General features: G+C 30.0%; 1 protein-coding gene across 2 annotated transcripts in view; it reads left to right on the forward strand.

The window, feature by feature from the left end:
• Positions 1–287: 287 nt before the first annotated feature.
• LOC134698849 (TPR repeat-containing protein DDB_G0287407-like) overlaps positions 288–27620 on the forward strand; it is a 52639-nt gene continuing 25306 nt past the window's right edge. For both annotated transcript variants that reach the window (XM_063560516.1, XM_063560517.1), the window contains exons 1-13: positions 288–576; positions 2409–3674; positions 4251–4424; positions 5908–6050; positions 8997–9101; positions 9482–9611; positions 9765–9958; positions 11222–11395; positions 12448–12528; positions 13255–13381; positions 15008–15123; positions 15596–15692; positions 16043–16230. In XM_063560516.1, the coding sequence (XP_063416586.1) occupies positions 2627–3674; positions 4251–4424; positions 5908–6050; positions 8997–9101; positions 9482–9611; positions 9765–9958; positions 11222–11395; positions 12448–12528; positions 13255–13381; positions 15008–15123; positions 15596–15692; positions 16043–16230 (2577 nt within the window). In that variant the 5' untranslated portion in view covers positions 288–576; positions 2409–2626. The remainder of the gene's footprint in view (positions 577–2408; positions 3675–4250; positions 4425–5907; positions 6051–8996; positions 9102–9481; positions 9612–9764; positions 9959–11221; positions 11396–12447; positions 12529–13254; positions 13382–15007; positions 15124–15595; positions 15693–16042; positions 16231–27620) is intronic.

Below are 27620 nucleotides of genomic sequence, written 5' to 3' on the forward strand. Positions count from 1 at the left end.
CTATTGAACATGTAGCTAACTTAGCTGCTACATAGATAAAATAATGAATAGCAGCTAGGCTAGCTACATGTACATGCACCCGTTCAGTAGACAAAAATCTACGTAGCACAACGTAGCTGCTATGCTATTGAGCGCAACCATAGTAAACAAGTAGAAATAATACTTTAAAAAACAGTAATACAGTACTCCAGAAGTATTGTGTAAAAAATAACAATTGTTAAAGATATAACTGTGCGCTAAAATTAAATGTTAATATTTTGTTTAAATGATGATTGTACTAGGCAACACCTACAATCCTTAAAGGATACAGATCTGAGTCTGCAAAGCAAACAGTTTCTACGGAGAAGAGGACAGATGAACAAGTGTCTAACGGTGCAGAGGACAAGAAAACAGTATCGCCCCAAATTGCCTCAAATGAAAAGAAGACATCTGATGTGCGGACCAGCGAGTCAGTCATAGTGAATTCAAAAAATACGAATGGAGAAGATAGTAAGTCGGTAACGAATGGTATCGACGATAAATTGGTACAAACTACACCTGATGTACAGAACAATGATAACACAGTTGACGATTCAGGTTAGTGTCTGGGACGTCTATAGTCGAATGAATTATCAAGTTATGCAAGTGTTTCATATTTTCGTTTTTTTTTTCTTCAAATTATTATCTTACAAAAGTAAAAGCTTTTAAATATTACAAACGGACTGTTCCGAATAAAATTATCCGTGTTCATGGTATATCAATATAGCTATAGGAGAGGGAACGATAAGGCCGGTTTTTTGCTGCTTCTTCATTCCGAATATGAAGTAAATCATTTAATAAATTTCTTTCATATGAATGTCAATTAATATTTTTACATATATTTGAGTCTCATACACTCACCTTAGTCTAAGCTTCATAGTTTATGCATTCAATGCATACTACACACTACAAATTGATCATAGTTAATGCAATATGCCTTATCGTTATTTAGTCCAATCCGTGAAAAACAGCCATTCACACAACTTCCTGTTTGGGTCATGCCGCCGAAAATAGATGTCATCAGTAGTGATCTTGAGCTGAGGGAGTAAAAACTTTAGAAAGCGACCATTGAGAAACTTTGATAGAGTATGATCCACTTTTTCGAAATCAAAATTTAAGAAAAAAAAATTGTTTGAAGTATTTACGGTAGTTTGAACAGGTATCATTAAAGAGTATCATGCATGGTGCATTGTTTAAACAGGGTCCCCTATAGCTTCAACTGGATGAAAATGTTCTGTAATTATAGAACTTATCCGGAATGGAATAAATAGCCATTAGGTGTATTTTCGAGAGCGTGATCTATAACTTTTGCACTTTGTTAAATTGTTTACCATTTTTTTTTAAAACTTTATTATTGAATAGTGACATAATTTAAAGAGACTGTTGCATCTATAAATTTCCGCTGTGATTCAAATCTACCATAGTTCAGCTGTTCCTTTAATGTCATGATTGTAAAGCTTTCTTCGGTCAGGAGTTAAATGCATATGACATATACAGCAAATGGAAATTAGATGCTGACAATCTAGAATCACCCATTTAACATACACTTGGTTTTCCCGTTTGAATGGTTTTACAATAGTAATTTTGGGGCCCTTTATAGCTTGTTGTTCGGTGTGAGCCAAGGCTCCGTGTTGAAGGCCGTACTTTAACCTATAATGGTTTAATTTTTAAATTTTTTATTTGTTATTTGGATGGAGAGTTGTCTCATTGGCACTCACACCACATCTTCCTATATCTACTAAAAGTAAAATTGAAAAATGGCTTGCTAAATTCTGAAATTTTATCCAATATTTATATACCGTTCGAACCTGAGAAGGTTATATTAGCTAACTTTTTATTTAACAAAATACAATAGGGATCGTGAAGCTTTTTATCTTAGAATGAAATGCATATACCAAATTCAGCAATTGAACATTAAATATGGACAATCTTAAATCACCCAATGAACACCCACAAAAACTAAAATGATTGAAAAATGGCTTGCTAAATTCAGAAAATTAATCCGATGACATATTACTTATATACCGTTTAAATAAATCATAAAAATATATTGTATACTTTGATTCCAATTACGATTAACCACAATTGGAGCAAAAACACAAAATGTGGAGTAATTTTGAGGAAACTTGTTTGCAGACATTTTTTTTATGTTTTAAAAACAAGTTTTTTTTGGTTTTTTTTCAAAATTATTTAAATTAATTTGTGTGAGAAGTTTCCTTGAGTTACTTTGAAGTAAAAATATATTCGAATATGTATATTCTTTTTGGGTTTTTGATATTGTGGAAAGTGAAAATGAGGGTTAGCAGCCAGTTTCTGATGATTTACTTTCTTTGATATTCCATATGATCTATTAACGTAAGGGTTTATATTAAGATTGTTACCTTTTACAGAATTTATCAGGACGATTTATGGTCATTGCAGTTCCGCATGGCCTGTTAATTGCTACGGAAAACTTGACTTTAACGTCAATGCATACCACGGAGGTTGCACAGCTCTATGTTTTGTGTCATGCGCATTTAGTGGTAAAGCAGAGCAATCAAATGTAGAACTAAGACTTATACGATCTGGTTTTGACTGTAATCATGTGGAAGCCAAATCTATTGCTAAAATGCATGCTGGTCATTTTGGAGCTAATAACACACACATGGTTGATGAAGACGGAATGTTTATTGCAGATTGCATGTTTGGAGAAAATGATATTATGCTGTTAACAAACGATTCTCGTTATGGAAACCTTAGAAATGGAGTCTTTATGGAAATGGTAGAGGGTGAGGATCAAATAGCACTTCCGGTGAACGTTAATGGAGGAGAAAGTCCACGTGGATGTGGATTGTCACTTGTCTTATGTAGTGGAAAGAATGAAGAAAAAAGCATAAGTGCATTATACCTAATACGATTAGGTACGAGTGGTAACAACTTCCAGGCAAAAGTCCTATCAGGAGAAGACACATTTAAGTTCGGAGTAAAGGACGATGGACATCTGACCGTGTCTGGACCAAAAGCTAGTAAATTTGCAGTATTTCATAACAGAAACAATTTAATATCACATCCGGGTTATACGTATGTTAGTCAGACTCAATATACTGAAGGAATAGATGGAGGCATGTTGATGGTAAACCTTACAGGACATGCTACATTGATAATTTTATGTTCCAATAGTAACGGGACTGAAGAATCGACAGCATCTTCAATATACCACTTATCTGTCAACGATGGAAATATCAATTCTACAAAAGAGATCTCTGGTTGTCATGGGCCGTCTTATAAAAAGTCAGATTTATGGACCTTTGAAATAGCTTCTGGACAACTACTTGTTACTGGACCTACAGGTCCTTGCAAATATGGTGTACTATCCAATATTAAAACTGAAGCAGCAGATTTGTTACGGTCAATTAAACAAGACAATTGTTTAGCTACAGGGGAGCAGACTAAAACATCAGGACACGTGCAGGTAACCATAGACAACATTAAAGGAAATGTCAACAAATCATCGGAACTATGCATTATGATGAATCACAAGATTATTCGAACCATTCCTGTCAATGAATTAGAAATTAAGGCTGATCAGTATACATTTTCAGACCAATGGAAAGAAGAAGAAAAGGTGGTTGGATATCACATGATAAGAGTGTTTGCAGTAAGAAAACATTTAAAATGTAAGTTCTGTCGATAATGCGGTCATGTATCAAACTTGATTCCAAATGAACGTTCCCAATTTCCATTCTCAATTCTATGTATTAAATAAAAAAAAAGATTATTTCACTAAATTATAAGGGTACTGTTTACGGCTTCCTAGCACTACAGTAATGCCATATACATTGTACGTGTACCTAGCTGCAAATTTAAATGAAAACAGAAAAAAATTGCACGATCGAGAGATACATGTAAGAAAAAGAGATAATTAACCCTTTTTATCCTATTGAGAGACAAATCCATGAATGCAGTATTATTCAAATACAGTGTGTAATGTATCCGCGTATTTGTAAGCCATCCGCAATTCATCTTTTATTCGAAGGCATCGTACTTTTCTCTCTTTTTATGAAACAAGTGTTTAAAATTCGATGAAATGCGCATTTATAATTCATTTTTTTTAAATTTTCGATGGACAAAATCATTAGATATATTGGTTTCTACACCGAATTTTTATGCACAGCATACAATATATGTTTTATTGTTAACATATTTAATACTGTGTACCCATAGTAAAGACTCTATATTCGTCGTTTGTTTAGCTGGTGAAGACGTATACATTGAATTGTCTGGATCGCCATGTTCTTTAACCAGACAGAAACCAGGAGTTATTTATGCCCTTAATTGTGCAGGACCTGCATACCAAGATCTCAATGACATTGTATACTCCAGCGAGCACAAACAGTTTGCTAACTTCAGTTCTGACTTTATTAAAGGTCAGTATACTTTTTATTTTAAAACATAATGTGACGCATAACATTAGTTGTCTTTTTTGTGTATTTATAGTATTAAGCTCATTTATAAACAGATGAGTAGGTACGATAGAATTATGAAAAACGCTCAAAAAGAACAGTTATACCTTTTGGTCATGTTAATCTTCAAGTGTTTTGGTTCTTATTCATTCTTTGATATAAACTATTTGACTTTGATGTTCCCAATGAAGGTTAGTACAGAAAAGCGATTCGAACGCATGCAATATATAATAATATTGTCAGCAGCGTAATGATTTTTATCTTTCTAACATAAAACTACGTCTATGTCAATGTGTATATTTTGAAAGTACTAGAAGTTTCCGAATCAAGATATACTCCACGAAACATAAACTGATAACGTGAATAAAGTTTTCAATTTTAAAAATTGATACATCCTGCCATTGTGTTTTGGTCGTATTTTGTATAATTGTTTATGTGCTTTTTCTCTAGAGTGTCTAAATAAAGGCAACAGTAGTATACCGCTGTTCGAAACTCATAAATCCATGGACAAAAAACAAAATCGGGGCAACAAACCAAAACCGAGGGAAACGCATTACATATAAGAGGAGAACAACGACACAACACCGAAACGCAACAGCACACAGAAACGGACCAAGCAACAGACAATACACCACGAGAATACATCTCATTTGGTGTTTCTTTGTTGGCACAGATGTTGTTTTTATAGAGATGAAAGTGATATCACAATATTGACCCCGTATCGCAGCTTTCAAATGTTTGGCTATTATGTCATTTTTGTTGTGATCACATATTGTTAAATTTGACGCGACTGTTATACAGGCGAGAAGTTACCTGTTACTATAGAAACCATTTTCTACATACTGAATGTCTGTACCAATTCAGGGTTGTGAAATTTCTTTTCCATTCATTTGATGTGTTTGAGATTTTGATTTTGCCAGCTGTAATGATTTCCATTTTGAGATTTCCTCAGAGTTGAGTAGTTTTCTTATTTTACTTTTTTGAAATATTCATTACACAACACTGTCCTTTGCAGCCAATGCTGCTTATTCGAATTCAGTTTTATGTATAAAGATACAACAATTTTAAAAGTTGTTATCAATTTGTTGGTTTCTATTAGTGCTAGCGTTTGTTTTTGCCGCACTTCGGTGTTCCTGTTGTTTATTTGTTTTCCTCTTATAATTGATGTGTTTCCCTCGGTTGTGGTATGTTACCCAAGATCTCTTTTCTTGCAATCAATTTATGACTTTTGAACTTCGGTATACCTCTGTTGTCATTATTTGTTTTTTTGCCATTTAGACAGTAGGAAAAGACGTAAATATAACTTTTATGTCGTAAAACTTACTTTGATTTTAAGTTGAACCCATGAATACAAGGATTAGAATACTTTTATATAAAGGCTCAATGCAAAAATACTTACAAAATGATAAAAAGTTTATAAGATTCACAATAGCATAAACTGTTACAGGTATTAGAAGTAAAGCAAGGGGAGGATTTAAAAAGACAGCAAAACTACCTGCCTCAATGTTAAAGTCACATGACGGCTTTCTGTATGCGATTACCAGGTTAACGTTTACTCAAGATGAACATGATCAACGATTTCATTATCAGGTATGGTTTTGTCCTGCGTACATGTATATTACCACTGACTACACACAAGAAGTTGTTATTTCAGTGAGAAATACATTTCAGTTTCGACTATTGAATTAAAATGTATAAGTTTGAGTTTGTTTTTCTACGATTATCATTTCTTAACAACTCGGTAAATAAACTCATCATAGATACCAGGATCAAAATTTTATGTTAACGCCAGACGCCAGTGTCGTCTAAAAAAGAATAATCAGTGACGCTCGAATCAAAAAATGTTTAAAAGGCAAAATAGAGAACGAAGTTGAAGAGCATTAAGGACCAAAAAATTCCGAAAAAGATTTGCCAGATACAGCTCAGGTTGTCTATTCCTGATCAGGTAGAAAAGCCTTAGTATTTAAAAAATTCAATATTTTGTTTACAGTAAATTTATGATTATGAACATATTAATGATAACTCAAGTCAACACAGGAGTGTTGACTACTCGTTATTACGTGCTTGTCGTCGTGCACATGAAGTTGTTGATTCGACCACCGTCCTGGTTCAGCCAAGCTTGTTTGGTTCGGGTCCTGTTTGGTTTATTTGCTTAGCAATGCACATCAGGTGCAGTGACATTGTTACCGTTAAACTTATTTATGTTTAAATTTAAATTAGTACCTTTGTTAGGTGTATCCTCGTACTCATTTGAATTCGTATAATCATGCATCGGATATGGTTAGTGTATTATCGTGAACGTCTAGAGGTTATAGAAAAGTCCATTTATCAACACTTTGATTAAAACTGAAATGAAAACATCTTTTTTCCATGTATCATTTTTATGTAATAACTCAAATCTTGCACTTACCTTTGGAGGCTGGTGAATAGCCATAGCACTGTATCCTTTTTAAAGGTACTGTATCCCTTTAAAGGATATTTTTGTGTGGACAAGGCGCGTTTTTGGCGTATTTAATTTTAAACCTGATGCTTTTTGTTATCTATTAATCATGTTTTTCTTTGTCTAATATGTTCTCCTATTTATTTGTTTTGTAGTCCTGTAATATTATGTTGTCATCTCAATGTTATATTTAACTTTGCCATTAAAGTGCGAGGTTTGGCATGCCACAAAACCATGGCCATTGTTATATTATTGTTCGTTTATGTGTGTGTTGCATTTTAACGTTAGTCGTTTGTGTTTTCTCTTATTTTTGAGATATTGAGATAAGACGTGGCACGGTACTTGTCTATCCCAAATTCATGTATTTGGTTTTCATGTTATATTTGTTATTCTCGTGGTGTTTTGTCTGATGCTTGGTCCGTTTCTGTGTGTGTTACGTTTCGGTGTTATGTCGTTGTTCTCTTAAATTTAATGTGTTTCCCTCGGTTTTAGTTTGATACCCCGATTTTGTTTTTTGTCCATGGATTTATGAGTTTTGAACAGCGGTATACTACTGTTGCCTTTATGTAGTCTTATTGTGTTAAAGTATGTTATACAGATAACACAAATCTTGCCGACCGATTTGCTCCATCTATATCTCAGATGACAATAGATTATGTTCCGTTTGTCCTAATATCAGCCCGTTCTCGTTTTTAAAATCATGACAATACAAAATGTGCGAACTAACCAGCTTTTTAAATAATTAAATTCAACTGTTGAGAGTGGGGAATGTCTGTAATTGCAACAGAGATTTTAAAGTTTTAATCTTTAGCATTATACTCCAAATATACACAGAAAAAGTCCTATAAAATATAACTTGAGGAAGAAATTTAAAATTCCTATGGAGATTCGCATTGGAAAGGGAGATAACTCTTGCAAAAACGGCAGAAATATCAATAAAAATTGATACAAAATAATAACTTAACCGCTTCTATTCATCAGAATGTATTGATTCTTGATTTTATAGCGGTCTTTAAAGTAAAATAAACAACTCTTAAGCTGTTTTAATATGTTTTATCAAGCTGTAATCTAGATTAGGTAATTCATTAGTTGACCATTTATTGAATTTTTCAACATGTCAAGGTAAAGAATCTCTTATTTAATAAAAATAATTAAGAATATATTTATCTTTTTGTGGTTTAAAGTTTCTTAAGATAAGTATGTTACTGAAAAAGTATAATATACAGATATAAACAATACCAAATTTTCACATTATTTTTACAAAATGGTTACAAAGCTTCAAATTTGTAATTTCTTTAATGAAAAATTGCACAAAAAAATAAAACTTCCCACAACACTTCGGTTTTGTACACTTCATGATCAGGAGATTATATAATTTAGTCAAATACAAACTTATAACCCCATCAAAGTATCATACTTTACATAAATTTAAAGAAAAACAACCAAAAACTGACTTATTTTTGCAAGAGTTATCTCCCCTCGCAATGTAAATTTCAATAGGAAATTAAAAATGCTGATTTTGAGTTTTCCTCAAGTTAGATTTTATAGGGCTTTTTTCTGTATATATAAAGGGTATAATACTATAGATTAGAACTACAACATTCTCTGATGCTTTTAGTTTTAGGTTAAATCTTAGTTTAACTTAATAATGTGCGATGTTTTGTTACTGTTGTTTTCTAAAAATATTAAAAACATGGGATATATATATATACATATTTTATAAACCCAAACAAGAAAAACATTTTTTAAGCTAAAAACAAACCATTTTCATCGACTTGCAATTTTCACTCGATTGGTATATAATGCTGTGGCATAAACAAATGGAATATATTTACTTTTTTGCCAGACACTTGTATGCAAATTTGTCCGCCATTACGTAAAATCACACAGGTTCCCAAAAACTTTGACATCATAATTCAAATGATTCGACGTCACAATTTAAAAGTGATTGTTGCTTGACGTCAAAAGGTGTTTCGGAGTCGATCTAATGTCATTCGGAGGCAAGATACAGCTAAATACCAAAAGTGTAAATACGTTTGTTGTCCGTTTAATGTCTATACAAGTTTTATATACATTATTGTGTACTTTATTGTCAGATAAAAGACTTGCCGAATGGTAAATTCAAACTACGTTTACACTTGGCAACTATTCCCAAAGAGTTACAGCTAAATGGTAAATCAGTTGGTGAAACTCTTCAAAAGGTAAGCTACTTTTCATGTTTTTACAAAAAAACTTTGATATTTAAAAAATGATTTTTTTGGGGGGTATAAATGAATTAAAGATATTTGGAAATATCACTTTTAATATTCAGAATAGTTTAATCTTCAGTTTTCAATTTTAATCAACACTTATTGCATTTCCAAAATATTTCGAAAATCGTTTGCTCTATGGTATGGTTGTTGTCTCTTTGACACATTCCACATTTCCCATTCTCAATTTTATTGGTCAAATTCTCTAGATGGAATTGGAACTTTCAAAACAAAACAGACAACTTAGCAAAGATATGTTATAAAACGAAATGGATGATGTTATTTGTAATAATGTACCAATTTTTTTGTTTAATTTTATTTGTCGTTTACAGAAAATCGTGAGCTCACAAAAGCCAGGTGATCTGAAAGGACCAACGTGTTACTGCGTTGATATCGATGTAGAAATAATAAACAACAGCTTAGAAGTTTATAGCAAGAGTAATGATGTATATAAGCATATGGGTAAGAGCACCGTATTACACAAAATTGAAAAAAGTAAAATATTAATAGCATACATTTTTTCTCAAAAATTTATTTTCAATAATTCGCTCAACTTTATTTTGACATTATATCTAACATTTTAAAGAATTCAAAGGAACAGCATATGTTTTATAGATCTCGTAGGTGCCTTCGCACTACTTGACAAAACGTATAAGGATGAAGTTATATCTGAGACAACAATAAAAGATGAAGAAGTAGAGAAACAAAAGCTTGCAGACCAAGTTTTACCTATTGATACAGTAACAACAAGAAAAGAAATGACTGTGGTTGGCTGGTCACCGAATCTTCTGCAGAATGCGAGTGGCGAGGTATGTCTTATAATTACATATGTAACTATGTTTGCTCTTTCACGTTGCTATCACGAATGTGTCAGTACTATAATAAACAAGGCGATGGCTTGAAATATTGGGTAAGTTGTAATATTATTATCCCTCTTTGGTTGTGACATATATATTTCTTGTGTGACTTGTGAGTCTATAATGTTCTTTAATGAGAACTATTTAGATACTATAGGTGAAATAAAATTATTTATTATAAGGACATATCGTCACTGGGCTTCTAAAATGTCGTATATGACTTTTTTGGCTAAAAATACTTTTTGACACCAATGGTCTGGGCGGGAGGAAATATTTGGTATCACAAAATAGCATACAGTTAGACCAATCAAAATGTGTGAAATAAGACATATTACAAAATTGCCAATGTCAATTGTTTGTAAAGTTTGCTTCCGAAATGTTGTATGAAAACTTGAAAATCGTTGCAGAATGGCTTTGGCAAAAAATCGTTGTACATTTCTTTATTTCTGTGAAAATAATTTAAGTTCTTGGATAATCCAGAAATGTCAACGTTTTTATTTCACTGCTATTTACAAAAATGTTCAAGTTCACATACGACATTTTGGAAGCATGCATTTTGCCAAAATTTTCAAAGCCTGTTTGTGAGAATTTTTTTTCCTGAAAAATTTGTTATGTTACAACATTTTAGAAGCAGCCCAGCGACGATATGGGAGTCTTCAGTCTTCACAGATTGTAGAAAAAACCCGATTGGCCTAGAATTCTAACTAAATAGGCAACCAACATGTGTATGAGGTAGGATTTGAATTTATTTTGAAGACTTTCGTTTCATTTGAAGAACAACATTATGTGATTTTCTCTTAACATCATCAATAGTTTTTAAAAAAGGCGTTTCATTTTCAAACTGTAAATTATATAATAAGTAAAAGGAGTGGATGATTGAAAGTAAGTTCAAACCATTAGAAAACTGTTTTAACCAACAAAAACTTTGCTATATGACCACATTCAATTGTTATAGTGCACTAAAAGCCACTAAAAATAGACCAAGCTATGTAGTGGTACACCTTATTAAAATTCACGATAGGTTTTAAAATAACAATGAATTACAAACAAATACTAATTATAAAGTTTAAAAAAAACCTTGATTCCCTCACATTTATTGATACGCAAATTGAATAGTCAATAGATGCACAACTTACCCATATTTAATGTTCAATTATATGCTTGCTGTTTAAATTAGCGAGCACGTTGTTATATTTGTTTATTTGTTTTGTACAGAGTGGAGACATGAAGCACTGGAACACACAAGGTAATATGAAAGTTTCCGATAGTGGAGGGTTTGGTACTGAAGCCTGCTTTGTCACTGGACACATGTGGTGTTCAAAGTACCAGGAAGTAAACTTATTGGAAAATTTTAGTGCAGAGTATCTCGATAAAGCACCAGACATACAGGTAAGATGAATGTTATTTTTTATGGTATGGTTAAAACATAAAACATATTTAGTACTGTATGAAGCACATGTAAAACATGATCTAAGAATTGCTTCTCTATTCAAGCACTACGAATTAGATAAACGTCCGTACACTTCAGAAAAAAGCAGACTTTGGAATTGATACGTTATCTTAATTTTAGTCATCTTTCGGAAAAAGGGCATTATACTTGAAAAAATGTGTAGGGCCTGATTTAAAAAGAGCTCAGCTTTCGTAGCTACATACAAGGTCAACGCAAAGATCTTTTACAAGTCCCAATCATAACGTTGTCTTTCCAGAGGTCCATCGCTTTTACAGAAACATGATTCCCCACATGAATTCTAAAGCTGGTTAATTAATATCATAACAAAAAATTTGTCTAGTTAGAAAGTTTCTAGTGTGCTCTCATTTCATTCTAAAATAACGTCAGGACATTCGAAATTAGTTATACTTACTTAATTGTTAATTGTTAAGCATGTTAATGATTTTAGAATGATCAGATTATGACTATTTCCTCTTAACCATAAAAATGATACATGAAATATAACTCACAGGTTCCATCGTCCATTTTAAATTTATTATAAGTTAGTCTAATATGTCCCATAATAATCAAGGTTACAATTGGTTCGAACGTCAGGATGTCTCTATGTACATGGTATAGTAAACCAAAAAGGCAAATATTTAGACATTCAAATCTAAAGTCTTTGCTATCAAACAAATGAAACAACAAAAGGAAAACAGTATTGTTTGTGTAAACCTAATTCATCGTTCTTAAATATTTTGTTTGTACTGTAAACACAAGACTGCTTGCTGCCTTCTTTATATTCATTACGATATTTAGAGTATATGTTATGATAAGCATGAACAAGAAACACATCAATGACTACGGAAAATGGGATAGAACATTTTTATAAGATATAAACTCCTTATTAACGTTACATGTTATCTAATAAAAAATAATTTTATGTTGTTAAAAACGACATGCAAACAGTTATTATAGAAGCGTAAGCATCAGTTTATAAATTTGTATTTAGGTATTTGAAATGTACAGACAAGGGCATTGTGGCGGAGGATTCTATTGCTTAACGGCACAACTGATGTCTGAAAATGGAAAGGTGACTTTCATATTTAGGTTATTTAGGTTGAATATAGACTGAATCTGAGAGATACTTAAACAAGTGATGAAAGATACCAAATGAATACTTTAAACCAACTTATTTTCGCGGATACTTTATTTCACGTTTTACCCTTTGTAAACTATTTCGCGGCTATTTAATTTCGCGATTTTCTAATTTCTGGATAGACTTTGATAAGGAAAGATCTAAGTTTTACATATTCGCGACGATTTATGTTCGCGTTCATTTTCTTCTCGCGAAAGTCGCGAAAATAAATCGCTCGCGAAAATAAGTTGGTTTACAGTATTCAAAACTCTCCAGTCAATGATGTACGGTGAACGAAAAGAGAAACATGTATAAAACAAATACATAGGAAAAACTTATCAGCACCAACCCAACCAAATTATGGGGGTTATGTAATTCCTATACGAAATCAATTCCCTTTCATGATTTAATATGCAAGGTAGAAAAACCTTCATGTTTGAATTCTGATGTACCCGTGCAGATTGTTAATTGCTAAAGGTGTCTCAAAAGCTACTTAGAAAACTATAAATATGCATCTTTTATACAATCAAATTTATTTCTCGAAGTTTCAACTATTGTACAATTAGCTTTCGAAAACCATTTTAAACTGAGAAGGATATATTTTTCGTCTACCTTTCAATTTACTATAAATACCGATTATACTATGATGTACGTGTACGTTACTGTGTTTTACTGTTATAGGTATTGAAGGAGTATACGACTGGAGAGATTGGTTCCATTAATATTGCGAATGCTCCATGGAATGAAGCCTCTGTTCTATTTTCTGATTATGGACCTGGAGTTAGGATTGTGGCATTTACATCCAAAGGTAAGAACTGTTAATGTATTACTTATTTCTCCCTTAGTGTTAATATGGGAACTTTCATTATTGGTTTCTGTCGTCTTATTTAGACTTTCAAAAATTTACTGAAACCAATTGGTGTTTCAAACCAAATTTATATATAGTATAATCTCATGGGATCGTAGTTCAAAATTAGTTTATGACGTTGTCGCTGAGTTTCGAATATTTCAAAAACATTGAAAGTGGAAAGTTAAAACTAGCAAACTGGATCCGCTTTCCTTTTCTCAATTGCAGTGATCAGTAGTATTATATAAATCATCTAGAGAATAATGTTATAACTGGTTTACATTCAACCTTTATTGAATATGACTGTTGGAATTATAAACACCTCAAAATACATTGTTTTTCTTTTTGTAGTCTGTTCGTAGTAATATAAATGGTAATTTGTTAATTCCCACCAGAAACAGTTGCCCCCGGGTCACTCTGACCTATGTGTTTCTCTATACATAGTGATTAAACAATTGTAAAAGTAAATTAAAAAAAGATACAGATCGCATAGAAGATTCGTGTCAAATGACATATATTTACACTATGAAACTTTGATTGAAAATTGCTGTTCATTGGAAAGAAGATTTGGTTTCACGCATAAACATGATGAGACTATGTATTGAGACTGCTTTTAAAAATGAAACATCCGTACGTTTGATATCTAAAATCCTAAATGAATACAACAGAATTAACAGTTTATAAATTTATGGAACACTTCTTTCTTTATAAACACCAAAATTATAAATAGAAGGAGTAAGTACAAAGTAAAGAACAAAATAAGATTTCAATTAATAAAACAAATTAAAAACCAAGCCAAGCTTGTCTAATTCTAAAATCAATAGCAAAATTCACTCAAATAAGATATTCACAATAGAGGCTGCATATAATTATAAGAAAATGACTGTTTCAAGTCAGGAATATGTCAGTTGTTATAAATCTGTTTGATGCGTTTGAGCTTTTGATTTTGCCACTTGATTATGGACTTTCCGTTTTGAATTTTCCTCGGGGATAAGTATTTTTTTATTTATCTTTTTATATATGCAGTTATAATGACACTATTACATCCAGTTACAATGGTCAATTGCAACTACAAATCCTCAATAATTGCATATGGTGCCAAATTTTTATAATTTTTCTATCCAAACACGTTTGCGAGTGATTATCTCTTCCCTTGACCAAGCATTATTCTACTTTGGAAATTTGACCACAAATTCTAAAAGGGTCAATAATTGTTCAATTCAGTCGATTAAAATATATCTGAATCATTTAAACAAAGTCCTGTTGATCGGTCGTATTATAATAATTGTTTGGACATTTGAATGGTCTTCAGTCGATGAAATATTATCTTTTATTGGTCCATTTTCTCAGAACAGTCTTATAGTAACATATTGATACAGTTTCAAAGTAAAACATTGATACAATTTCGATGTACAAAACCGATGTAATTTGAAAAAAACGGCTTTGCATGTGAATGCAAAACCTGAAAAGCATTTGTAAGTTTACTCAATGATTGTTAAAAAAGGGTAACGTATGCAGGCTATTGTATTGTTTTGTACTTACAAGTTAACATTGTTTCAGTTATTCATCTTATTCATTATCCTATAGGAAAAGATGATAAATTTTGGGCCGGTCATTATGGCCCATTTATGTCTGCAGCACAAATTCGAGTAAGAAGAGAGAGCAATCCAGCTAAAGACGATAGCTTTACAGACATACTCCAGGTACATTTTAATTGTTGTAAAATTCCCATGATTGCATGACATAATATGTCAAAAAGTAATGAAATATTTGTTAATAACTAGTAGCCAAGAAAAAACCTCAAATTATTATTGATTTGATATGTAGAAATAGTGTGTTAATTTCTGGCTATGATCAAATAATGTCACAAGTTGTGTTCAAAAGAACAATATAGAAAATGACACATGTGACAATGCTTACGTCTGATACAACTATCATTACAGGAAAGATATATTATGTAATAAATTGCAATTTGACTTGTGGACTTCTACAATGAACAAAATAATTAATGTAACATGTGTAAAGTAAGGTATAAATATGTGTCAAAACAAATTAAAGAAAAAAAACCTTGGACAGTACAACAATCAACATAAAATGAGATTACTGAAGTACTGACTAGTGAACTGTTGATACCAACCGTGGTGAAGTCATATTTATTATATTTATCTATTCTAGGGCGACAATTCTGCTAATCGGCCAGTCATAGACAAACTTGTCACAACTATTTTAACAGACAATCAGGACTTGTTGGAAAATTTTGCTGAGGAAGAAAGTATGTTCTCGATAAAATTCTAAAGTTATTTGTACGGGCCACTTGTAGTCACGTATTATTCTACTTGGGAGATTTGACCCGAAATTTTGAAAGGGTCATCTATATTTAATAGTTAAAGTTTGTTCTTTGGAGATTTGATTTTTTTTGTACACTTTTACCTTAGAATAAATTAAATGTTGTTACATTCAACAATTCAGGTTATAGTAATACTTCAAGAATTTCACGCTTTTTGAATTTACTTATTTTTTAAATGTATATAGTGATAAAGTGTCGACAGGGTTTAAAAAAAAAGATGACGATTAAGGCGCTTCTTTGCCGTGAATACTCTTAAGCTTTATTTTTTTCCGCAGAAATGCCTGTTGACAAGGCTTTTGACAACCAAACAAAGGTAACAGTTAATCACGATTTTGTGCCATCAAAACAATGGCAGAGGCAAAGACAAACGCGCAAAAAGAGAGAAATAAGAGTTTTTGTGTCAAGTACATTTAGAGATTTTAAGGATGAAAGAGAAGAAATAATCAAAAAAGCATTCAGAGAGGTAAGTAGAATCAGGTATTCTGAATTAAACTCCCCCTTCCCCCAAATATAATTCTTATAAACCAAAAGGATTTTATATTATCTTACCTCCTATACATTTATAGGAAAATGATTGGTAAATAGCGACCTCGTGGAGACCGTGTATATTCAATATTAGGTTAGTAGGGAGAAGGGGATTATTTCAATACACGGGTAGTAGTGGATTTACAACTTAGGCATTGTTTGATTATTAAAAAGTATTGAAAGATCTGGTTAATATTGTTATATCAAGGTTGTTGATAATAGATATTTGTCGTTTACAGTTAGTTTTTTTAGTGCAGACCAATTGAAGAAGGTTCTAAAAATTGAACACTTGAACACTTTTTATACAAAAATAAAAAGATGTGTTATGATAGCAAAAAAGACAACTTTTGTCTAAATTCAACAAATAAAGATAGTCGGTAAGATAAATTCGTTACATAGTGTGCTAGTGATCTAATATAAGTTATCATGCTTTGACCCAACTAACATGGTTATTTAGACGGTGTCGAGAATTGTTGAACGGTGAGGGCTAAATAATCATGCTAGTTGGGAGTAGTATAGTACTTGAACGACTCCAGCGCACCCCCTCCAAAAAAAAAAAAAAATTTGACCCCCAAAAAATTACCCTCATTTCAAGTAAAAGAGCCCTAAATTTTCATAAAAAAGCAAAAAAACACCCCAAAAAACACCAAATTTTCTTACTCCCAAAAAATTTTTTTTTTTACTTTGGAAAAAAACGTTATTAAAAACACCCAAAAAACAACTAAAAAATTCCAAAAAAAATAAATAAAAAAAACCGGGAGAACAGGCGAAGAAAGAATTCTGTGGGATTTAAGAGAAAAATAAAATCAATTTTTACTTTTAAAAATGAAAGAAAAGCAAGCGAGCGGAGCGAGATACACTCCGGTTATCCTTAAAAAATGGAAGCGAACTGTTCCCCTTAAAAAATGGAAGCGAACGATTCCCTTTATGAATTACCAAAATATCCCCATTGTGCTATTATATGTGGACAAACAGGATGTGGAAAAACAGAGTTTGTTCTTGATTTATTAGAAGGAGAATATAGTGGAGTTTTCAAATATATAGTCATACTTTGTCCAACCATCCAATGGAACAAAGCATACAAAAATCGTGAATGGATTGATGATGTTAGAAAACCAAAAACAAAAAATCTAATAATTGTTAATCCTATTGTTGAAGTGAGAGAAGCGAACGGTTCCCTTAATGAAGAAGAGAAGCTACAAGAACTACTAAGAATGTTCTTTAAAAAATATGCTGGTCATCCAACATTATATATTATTGATGACTGCAGTGCAACAAAAGAACTAACAAAGAAAAAAGATATGCTGTCCGAGCTTGCATTTTCAGGAAGACATGCGGAACAATCAGTGTGGGTCATTTCACAGAGATACAACTCTGTTTTAAAAGATTTAAGAGAACAAACAAAATGGTTATGCATGTTCTACACAAAAGATAGAGATAGTTTTGATAATTGTCTAAGAGAAAATGATGTTATTCCTACTTTGGAAGAAAGACAAAGAATAAAGGAAGAACTTAAAAAAAAGAAACATCGTAAATTAATATTAAAGACAGATCAACCTACTGATTATTGGTTACTTAATTGATTTTTTTAGCAATTCTCAAGTAATGCTTAAGTAATGCTTAAGTAATGCTTAAGTAATGCTTAAGTAATTCTTAAGTAATTTAACCAAAATAAGTAATTCTTAAGTAATTTAACCAAAATAAGCAAAATAATACTTAAGTAATGCTTAAGTAATTCTTAAGTAATTTAACCAAAATAAGTAATTCTTAAGTAATTTAACCAAAATAAGCAATAAAAAAAAGCAATGCTGTTGGAAATACTAACAATTGCAACAAACACTGCAGTCTTATCATTAGTTGGATATGTTGTATTTAATTTTTTTAAAGTTAAAAATAAATTATATCCGTTTTTTGAAACGTATAAAATGAATGCTGAAGAATTATTAAGCGAGCAAATTGTGGAAAACATAAATATTGATGATGAAGCGAGCGAAGTGAACGGTTCCCTTCAAGAAAAAAAACGCGAAAGATTATCATCCGTTGTTGCTGGTGGGAGTAGTAAACAATATCTGGGTAAAGAATTACAACTGTCAGATATTGATAAAATGACAACAGAACAAATAAACAAACTATACTGTAAATATGAAGCAAAATTGGGAGCTAGTATGACCAAGACATTAGGAAACTCTTTTATAAATTTATATGTCATGGGTGTATCAAAGTTTTTCAAAGTTGTTAATCCACCAATTTTAATACAAGACTTAGAGGAAGATCCTTTTATCAATAATGCTTTAACTAATACATGTTGTGAACTGTACTATAGATATGGAATGTATCTTGCTCCTTTTACTGCAATATTAACAACAGCAAGACATATTGAACCACTCGCTTCGCTCGATTTCCGAAAAAAAGATGAAAATAATGACATAAAAAATGATGAATGAAAATCCTGAACAAAAAGAAGTATTTAAAAAACCCAAACCAAAAGACCCAAAAAGAGTAGCTGCTGGTAAGAAAGGTGCAGAAGTAAGAATAAGAAATGCAGAATTGAGAAAAAAAGAAGTGGAAAAATTAAAAAAAGAAAATTCAAAAATCAAACAAATAACAAAAGATTCTGATACAGAAACAGATTATGAATCAAACGAACATATCCCTTCAGTCAAGAAACACTCCAGTTCCCTAGTTGATTATAAATTTGTACTTTTTTCTATAAGTATTGTTGGATTGGGATTGTTTTTTTACAACCAAAGTAAGAAACCAGAAAGAATGATTAAAGAAATAACAAAACCAGAAAAACAAAAGAAAGAAATTGATCCTTTTGAATTTAATTAAATTTAGTACATTAAAATGACAACTCAAAAAGACGGAAAACAAATAGCAAATATGTTATATCATGCTGGAGTGGAAACATTGTTAACAGTTGGATATGCAGAAATAGGTAAAAAGGTATTAAGGAGGCCAGCACCAAAAGTGGATTTTAATATGAATGATGTTGTAATGTTATCCATTGATATATTACTTGCGATAGCAACAAAAGATATGTTGATTAAGCAAGGTATTATACCTGCTGATATTATGAAGTAATTTTTGTTTTTATAAAATGGCAAGTGCTTTAACAATGATGCTTGGTGGGGCAATAACAAATGCTTTTGCATTTTCAGGGAGTAATTATTTATTTTCACATATGGGTAGTAATGCAAATGAAGAGAAAATAAGACATGATAAAGCTATAGAAAAATTAGAAAAAGCACAATCCGAATGGAATAAAAAAAGAATACAAAGATTAGATTTTATAAATGAACAATTACAAAAGGAACATCATGCGGTTCAGACTTTTGATGATGTTGACCAGGCAATGAAACTATACTATCGTGTCACGAATAAAAAATTAACTTCATTATCACCTAAACCTACATTAAGTGATTTTTATACTCCATCAGAAGACCAGAAAAATAGAGAGATTGCATTTGTTGTTGGTGGTATGACATTAACTGGTTTTATTGTTTGGAAATTAAAATAAATTAAAATCCAAAAGGTTGAGTATCTATTCCATTATCTAAAATATATCTTTTGTCGTCGAATGAAGACATACTTATTTTATTTACTTCATTAACAAACATTTTGTGTTTGCTCGAGTTCATTGTACACATTTTATTCATTTTGGTTTTATTATTGAACAAACAATCTTTATAATCATCAAATTTAATATCTTTATTTATTGTAGTTTTTCCAATTCCTTTTAATTTTTTTTCTTCACTTAAACACATTGTGTCTGTTAATGTAAAAGAATATGCTTTACTTTTTAAATAAACTATTTCATTCATAATTTTCCCATTAAGTTCATCTTTAAATTTACCAATTACTTTTTTATTTTTTTCTGAATATAAAGGGTGATCTTTTGGATAACCAGACGTATCAAGTTCATCTATCATTTCTTCCATGTCTTTAAAAATATCTTTGGTTTTTACACTCAAAATCATACTATCAGTATCACTTGCAACTAATTCATTCTTTTCCCATAATTCATTAACAACATCATAATAAAAGCTATACATCAATTGTTTTGAGTAATCCAATATAGCCTGTCCTAAATAAATAGGTTTATTAAATTTAACAGAAGAAACATTATTTTCAATTGCAACAAAGTTATCATTAAATATTATTGAGTCTTTAAAATTTGGTTTTTTTATATATTTTTTTACTTCTTCCCTGTCTGTCAATAATTTTATTTCACTTCTTCCTCTGATATTTTCTAATGTTTTACCATAGAAACTATTGTTCATCAGTTTCCAAAGATCTTTTTCAAAATCTGATTTTGCTTTAGTTCTTTGTTCTGTATTGAAATTTATGTATTTTGCTAACCAATTTGATTCTTTAAATGAAATTGTTCTGTAAACTTTTGTTACCTTTATTCCAAGTTTTATATATTCTTTTAAAATGCTATCGTGAATTATATATTTTTTTTTATCTCTCAATGTTAAAAATAATTTTTCTTCATTACCTAATGGTTTGTCTCCCAATAGATTTAATTGGTAATCAGATAATTCTTCTTTTTTTATTTTCATCTTTTCTGGTGCTAAAGGATATTTATATGTTTTCTTTTTACATTTTTCTGTGTATTTTAAATCACATTCAATTAAACATCCTCTTCCTTTTGGAATTTCTTTATAATATTTTAAATCTTTTTCCCATTTAAAATCTCCTGTAGGAAGTTTTTGTGACATAGCCCATCCATATAAATTATTTGCATCTAGATACAACAAATAATTTTTTTCAAAAAATTTATTTAAATCTTTTCCTTCTTTTAATCTTTTTAAACACTCTTTTTTTTCATGTTCATCTATTATTCTATAATCTTTATCATAATTTGAAGTATATTTGTTGAAGGCTTTTACATGTCTAGGACCTAATACTCCAGAAAATCCTCCTCTTATTCCTTTCTCAAACATTTGTAACATATCAACATCAGTTAATAATTCTAGTTTTACTCCAGTAAATTTTAATCCACATTGCCATGTTAAACCTGGAGCAGAATAACAATAACATGGGTCTATTTCATGATATTTTATAAAGAAATTTCTAAATTTTTCGAATGCATCGGCTAAGATAAGAACATCAGTTTTTAGATATAAATTATGATAGTCTAATAAAGTTTTACAATTATAATGTTCCCAGACTCTTTGTGCATGTTTGTACTCTTCTTTTGTAATTGTTTCTTTTTTTAATTTAGAATAAAATTTTTCTATTTCAGGAAGTTTTTTATCTTCAAATTTTTTTATAGAATCTATGTATTCATATGGATAGAATCCTTTTTGTTTTAAATGAGCTATATTACCTTTAAACTCTTTTTCTAAAATAGGAAACTCATCCATTGATTTGGCAATATCTGATAAGCCTTTTAACATAAATCTATATGAATCTAGGAATCTTAATTTTTTATAATTTGATCCATAATCTATAGAAATATAATTTTCTGAGTTTTTAGAAAGAAGTTTTACTTTATTATATTCATCTTCATATTTCATTAACTCTTCTATTAAAAAGTGGAAATCATAATTCGATCCATTATGAAAGAACACGGGTATTAATTTTGTTGCTTTACCTTCTTTTGTGTTACACGATTGACACGCTGCTCCTCTATATTTACCTGAAAGATGATTATGTTCTCTTACTTTTTCGCTTTCTTTAAATTCTTCTCCACAAATATAACATCCGGTTGCTTCTTGAAATTCATCTTCTTCATGATTATTTAATATTGGTTTTTTTCTTTTCGTTAAGGTAAATCTTATAAGTTATTTCTTTGTATATCTTCATTACTTTTTCCACATATTTTTCTACTGCATCATCACCAACATAAGAAAAGTATTGTGGTTTATATATTTCTGGATAATCAGAATGAACATAAATACCATAACTATTTATTTCTTGTTTACTTATTGGTTTTATATAAGATTTATTAGGATCTGGAGTACAGGATTGTATAGGAATATTATATGCTTCGAAATCAGAGTAGATAACAAATGGTAATTTATTTTTAAAATGATGATTATTGAATTTAAGAATATTTTTTCCTGGTTTTGGCATTATGGTTTTACAATGTTTGTTATCATAACATATTTTTTTATGTTTTATTAGTGTTTCTTCTCTTTGAAATCCTTGCAAACAGTTTCTACATATAAACGATTTATTTCTATTCTTATCACACATAAAACTATTTAAATTTTTAATTAGACAATAATGAGTATTTTCGTTACTTTCAATGTATAAGAGATCAATTACGTTTTTACTTTCTACATTTGATATATAAACTGGATGTAAAGATTGTTTATTTGTTTGATCCTCTAAAGCAAATACATTTATACTTAGATTGTTTTGTTTCTCTACTTTTGGGATATCTTTTATTGAAACAGGATATTCAATTCCTTTCATGTTAATTTCATTTTCATATTCTTTATATTTTGTTACTCTTTGTTTGTCTTTATTGGCTGGAAATAAACTTGCTAATATTGACCAAAGAAAACACTTATTATCCTTTTTATTTTGGACATTAATAATATTACTTGATTTAAATTGAAGGGGAAAATAAGACGAAGCTCTTTGATATTCATATTTATATAGTTTTACTTTTACACTTTTGATACCATCGAAAACAAAACCAGATCCTCTTTCTTGAAATTTATCTACCCAAGCTTTAAATTTATCTAACAAATTATTGTAAAATGTAGATAAATTGTTTTGTGTTAGGACAACTTCAACAGGATGAGAGTAATGACTTTCTATTCTATCAAATGCCATAGGAGTTGTAAATTCACTTGTTATTATTATCTTTATTTTTAAAGGAAATTGATTAATAACTATTTTATCTTTTAATAAGTTTATGTATTTAGTTGCATTGATTTCTTCTATATCATCAATAGTAGTTTCAGTAATAAGATCTTTAAAGGATTTTTTAGATCCCATTTTGTAATATTTAATTTTCAATTATATTATTTTCTTGGATATAAATTCCAATAAAAAGGATTTCTTTCCATAAATTCTTTAAAAGCTTTTTTATATTTTTCTTTGTTATTTTGATAATGATTTTGTTTTGAAGGTTTTAAACATTCTTTACATGCAGATTTAACTCCCAGTGGTTTGTCTTTTGCTTTGTAATATTCACTTAGTAACTTGTATTCATTACATTTTGAACAATGTTTTCTTTCATCCATTTTTTAAGAAAACATTTTAGTTACTTCAAAATGTCTAAAACAAATCTAACAAATAAATTAGCAGATGAACTACATCATAGAGTTGTAAAATCTTTTCCTAAAAGACGTGTTTATGTTAATTCAATAGATCAAACATGGGCAGTTGATTTGATAGATATACAACAATATTCAAAACAAAATAAACACTATAAATATTTATTAGCAGTTATAGATGTTTTTAGTAAATATGGTTGGTTGATTCCATTGAAAAATAAAACAGGAGTAGCAGTGAGTGAAGCATTTAAAACATTATTTAAAGAAAGAAAACCAATATATATTTGGTCAGATAAAGGATCCGAATTTTATAATCGACAAGTAAAAGAATTGTTAAAAGATAATAACATAAAGTTATATTCAACTGAGAATGAAGAAAAATCCAGTGTAGTGGAACGATGGATAGGAACAATGAAACAACATATGTATAAATACTTTACTGCTAATGAAACTTTAAAATATTATGATATATTAGATAAATTAGTTAAAAATTATAATAATACAGTACATTCTTCAATTAAAATGACACCTGTTGAAGCAAGTAAATTAAAAAATGAATTAACAGTGTATAAAAATTTATATCCAGAAAAAGAAGAGAAAATTAAAAAACCTAAATTCGAAGTAGGTACTAGAGTAAGAATAACAAAAAAGAAGGGTAAATTTGAAAAGGGTTATACTACTCGTTGGACTAAAGAAATATTTGTAATTGAAAAAGTTTTAAATACAATTCCTTTTACTTATAAAATAATTGATTTAAAAGGCGACGAAATAACAGGTGCTTTCTATGAACAAGAATTACTTTTGACTAAGTTTTAGATCTCTAGGTAGATTTAAAATCCATTGAATAAATCCATTAAATCTTAAATGTCTGTTTTGCATAGCAAACAGTAATTACTGGTTTGAATAGTTGAAACGTTGTGAATTTGATATTTAAATCTAACTACAGTCAATTGTAATATTATATATATTAATAAAAGAACAAATTCAATAATATCGACAAAATGTAAGAAACATACTTGAATTCGTTTGTTAAATCATGCATCAAACTAATTAACTGCGTCAGTAAAAGTTAAATAGTTGTAAACAAAATTCTCAGGTAAAATTTACAATAACCTGTAGTTAAGTAAGTATTTACTGCATCTAAGGAGTTGTTTACTGCATCTAAGGAGTTGTTTACTGTAACTAAGTAAGTGTTCATTGTAACTAAGGAGATGTTTACTGTATCCAAGCAAACTGTTTATATTTAATTCAATAGGATATGACTTTTAAATAAACTAAATCGATCATTGTAAATATTTACAGGTAACAAAGTGCGGTTTTTAATTAAATTTGCCATTTAATATTGCTACAGTAACTTCAAAATGGAATCTGAATTGAGAAGATGTTATTTAATTAAAGTGTCGGATGAATTAGAAAAACTTGAAACATTATTAGTGAAACGTAATAATACGATAAATATACAAGATATGGATATAAACAGCATAAAAAAGGAAATTGAATATTTAACCGAGAGAATAAATAAAACTAAGGAAGATTTTGGTGACAGAAACAAGAGACGGATTTGGCTTCGATTAACAAGACAAAAAGTTAGTGCAAAGACTAAGCTTAAAAAATTCATAACAAAAAGAACCTGTGAGAATGAAGAAAAGACTATATTGGAAATAAAGAGAAGTGATTTAATTTCTGAACAGATTAGGATAACAGAACTTGTTCGTCAAGACAGTAATTCCTAGTAATTAACTTCTTTAAATCTTCCATCTTCAAAATTAATTTGTGCATCTTGTATAACAAACAGATAAACATTTATTAATTTATTTGCTCCTGCTGTTTTAGTTATTTGGATAGTAATACCTTCAGAAGCATTTTCAATTCTTCTACCTGAACCGTGTAATGAGTTGTCATCTGTTGAACGTAAATCTAACCATAATGCATAATTAGTTGTAAGATATTTTTCTAATGTTGTATAGGATAAATTTAAATCCTTTAAAACTTCTTCTGTTGTTTTATTTCTTTTTGAATTTAAAGCAAAGAATTTATTTATTTCATCCCATTGTTGATATGCTTTCATTCCTTGACTGTATAGTTGATTTGGAACACCTTCTATTGTCATTTCTACTTTTGTTATGTTAGGATTATAATAAGTTTCGGTACTTGTTCTTTCAGGATCTTCGAACAACATTAGAATTCCTTTCATACTTCTAGCTGGAACATTTAAATTTATATTCCACAATGTATCAGATTTGTTTTTGGTTATTTTTCTATGTCTTAGTATTCTATCGTACAAAATAACCATCTTACCATTAACTTGTTGTCTTATCTGTCTTGCTAATTCTGCATCAGTAACCATATCAAATTCTAAACAAATGTTTTTGATTGTATAACTTGCAGATGTATCTGTTGATTTAATAACATTGCTATAATTATTAAATGTAAGTTCATATTCAAGTCTATCACCAAGACCTGCTTGATAAAAAGGCATATGAGTTTCTAATAGTTCAAAATCAAGTGGGATACAAAATCTTGCACCATATGCAGTTGCAATTGCTTCATCCCCTATGTTTGATGCTTTATCATCCGTACCAACTCTGTGTTTTAACATGTTTGTTTCACCAATTCCTTGGTATGCCATATTTAAACGTTCAGATGTAGATTTCCATAAATCTACATAACAATGATAAATATCACTATCATCAATTGACATAATTTCATTTCCACTTATACGAATTGTTGTTTTTTTAACTATTGTTCTTCCTATGTTTTGATATATAGTTGCATTGTCGTCTGTAGATGTGAGTTCTATTTCAAATGCCAATCTGGTTGTTCCAGGAACAATAACATCATTATTGCTTAGATTGGGGAATCTCACTAATAGCTGTTGATTTTGATCAATAGTTGAAGGATTATTTGTTATTGATACACTTTGACGAATACCTTTCACACCACGGGGTTCTCTTATTTTTCTGTAAGGATTTAATTTGTTTCCGTATGCCGACATTTTTAAGGATTAAATTTGTTATAAAAATAATTCAATTACCACTGATACTAGAGTATTGATACATGTAGAATTATCACTCTCACTAACAAACCCTATAATATCTCCAGCCTTAACTTCAAAAGGTGTATAAAAGTTATGATAACTGTGTGTGTCACCATTACTTAAACTTATTCCGTAACTATATGTCTTATAATTATTAACAGTTATCATAACATCTATATTATCTGAGTTTGTTCTTAAACTTACTAAACTAATACCCAATATTTGTCCTGGAAAGTTCATTACATAATAACCACCACCACCATCACCAAAATTAAACTTTTGTCTTGCATGTATTGAACCATCAATTCCAGCATTTATACTTATTAATTTTTTGTCTGGTTTATTTTTAATATTACTAACTATATTTTCAACATTTAAAACTCTGATGGTTAGGGCAGCGACACTCCGGCGTAAATTTCTATCCTTAGTATCCCTTGTTCGAAGTTCACTCTTCATATTTAATATTTCCTTTTTTATTTCCGATGTATCTACGTTTTTTTTTTTGACACCAAGTATGCTCATTTTATTAAATAAATTATATAACTTCTAAAACACAATTAATTGGTAAATGATTAATTATCTTGTTATTATTTTCATCTCTTATTTCTAATTTCAATTCTGTTATAACATCATTTACTAAACACTTATATTCCGGTTGCTCAAATCTCGCTGTTATAACTTCACCAAACTCTTTATTCTCGACTGGAATAACAGCCAATAATGTACTTGGCTTACCATCAAGATAATTATGAGAAGTGCTAACTTGTTCCAAATGGATATATAATGATTTATGGATAGCAAAATCCACAAATTTGTTTCCATAATGTAATTCATTAGGTTCGAATTTACGTTTATTATTAAATCCTAACATATTTCCCAAACCCTTACTTATCTTTAACTCAGTAGTAGTGTTTAATGAAGCGATACCATTTGCTTCATTTACGGATAATACAATATTTTCTTTTTGAAATTCATCCACTATTTGTTGAAAACTATAATAACCATTCATAATCCTTTGCTGTTCCTCTCCGGTTTTTGTTATAAACCCAT

Source organism: Mytilus trossulus, unplaced genomic scaffold (assembly GCF_036588685.1).
Source record: "Mytilus trossulus isolate FHL-02 unplaced genomic scaffold, PNRI_Mtr1.1.1.hap1 h1tg000024l__unscaffolded, whole genome shotgun sequence".
Lineage (NCBI taxonomy): Eukaryota > Metazoa > Mollusca > Bivalvia > Mytilida > Mytilidae > Mytilus > Mytilus trossulus.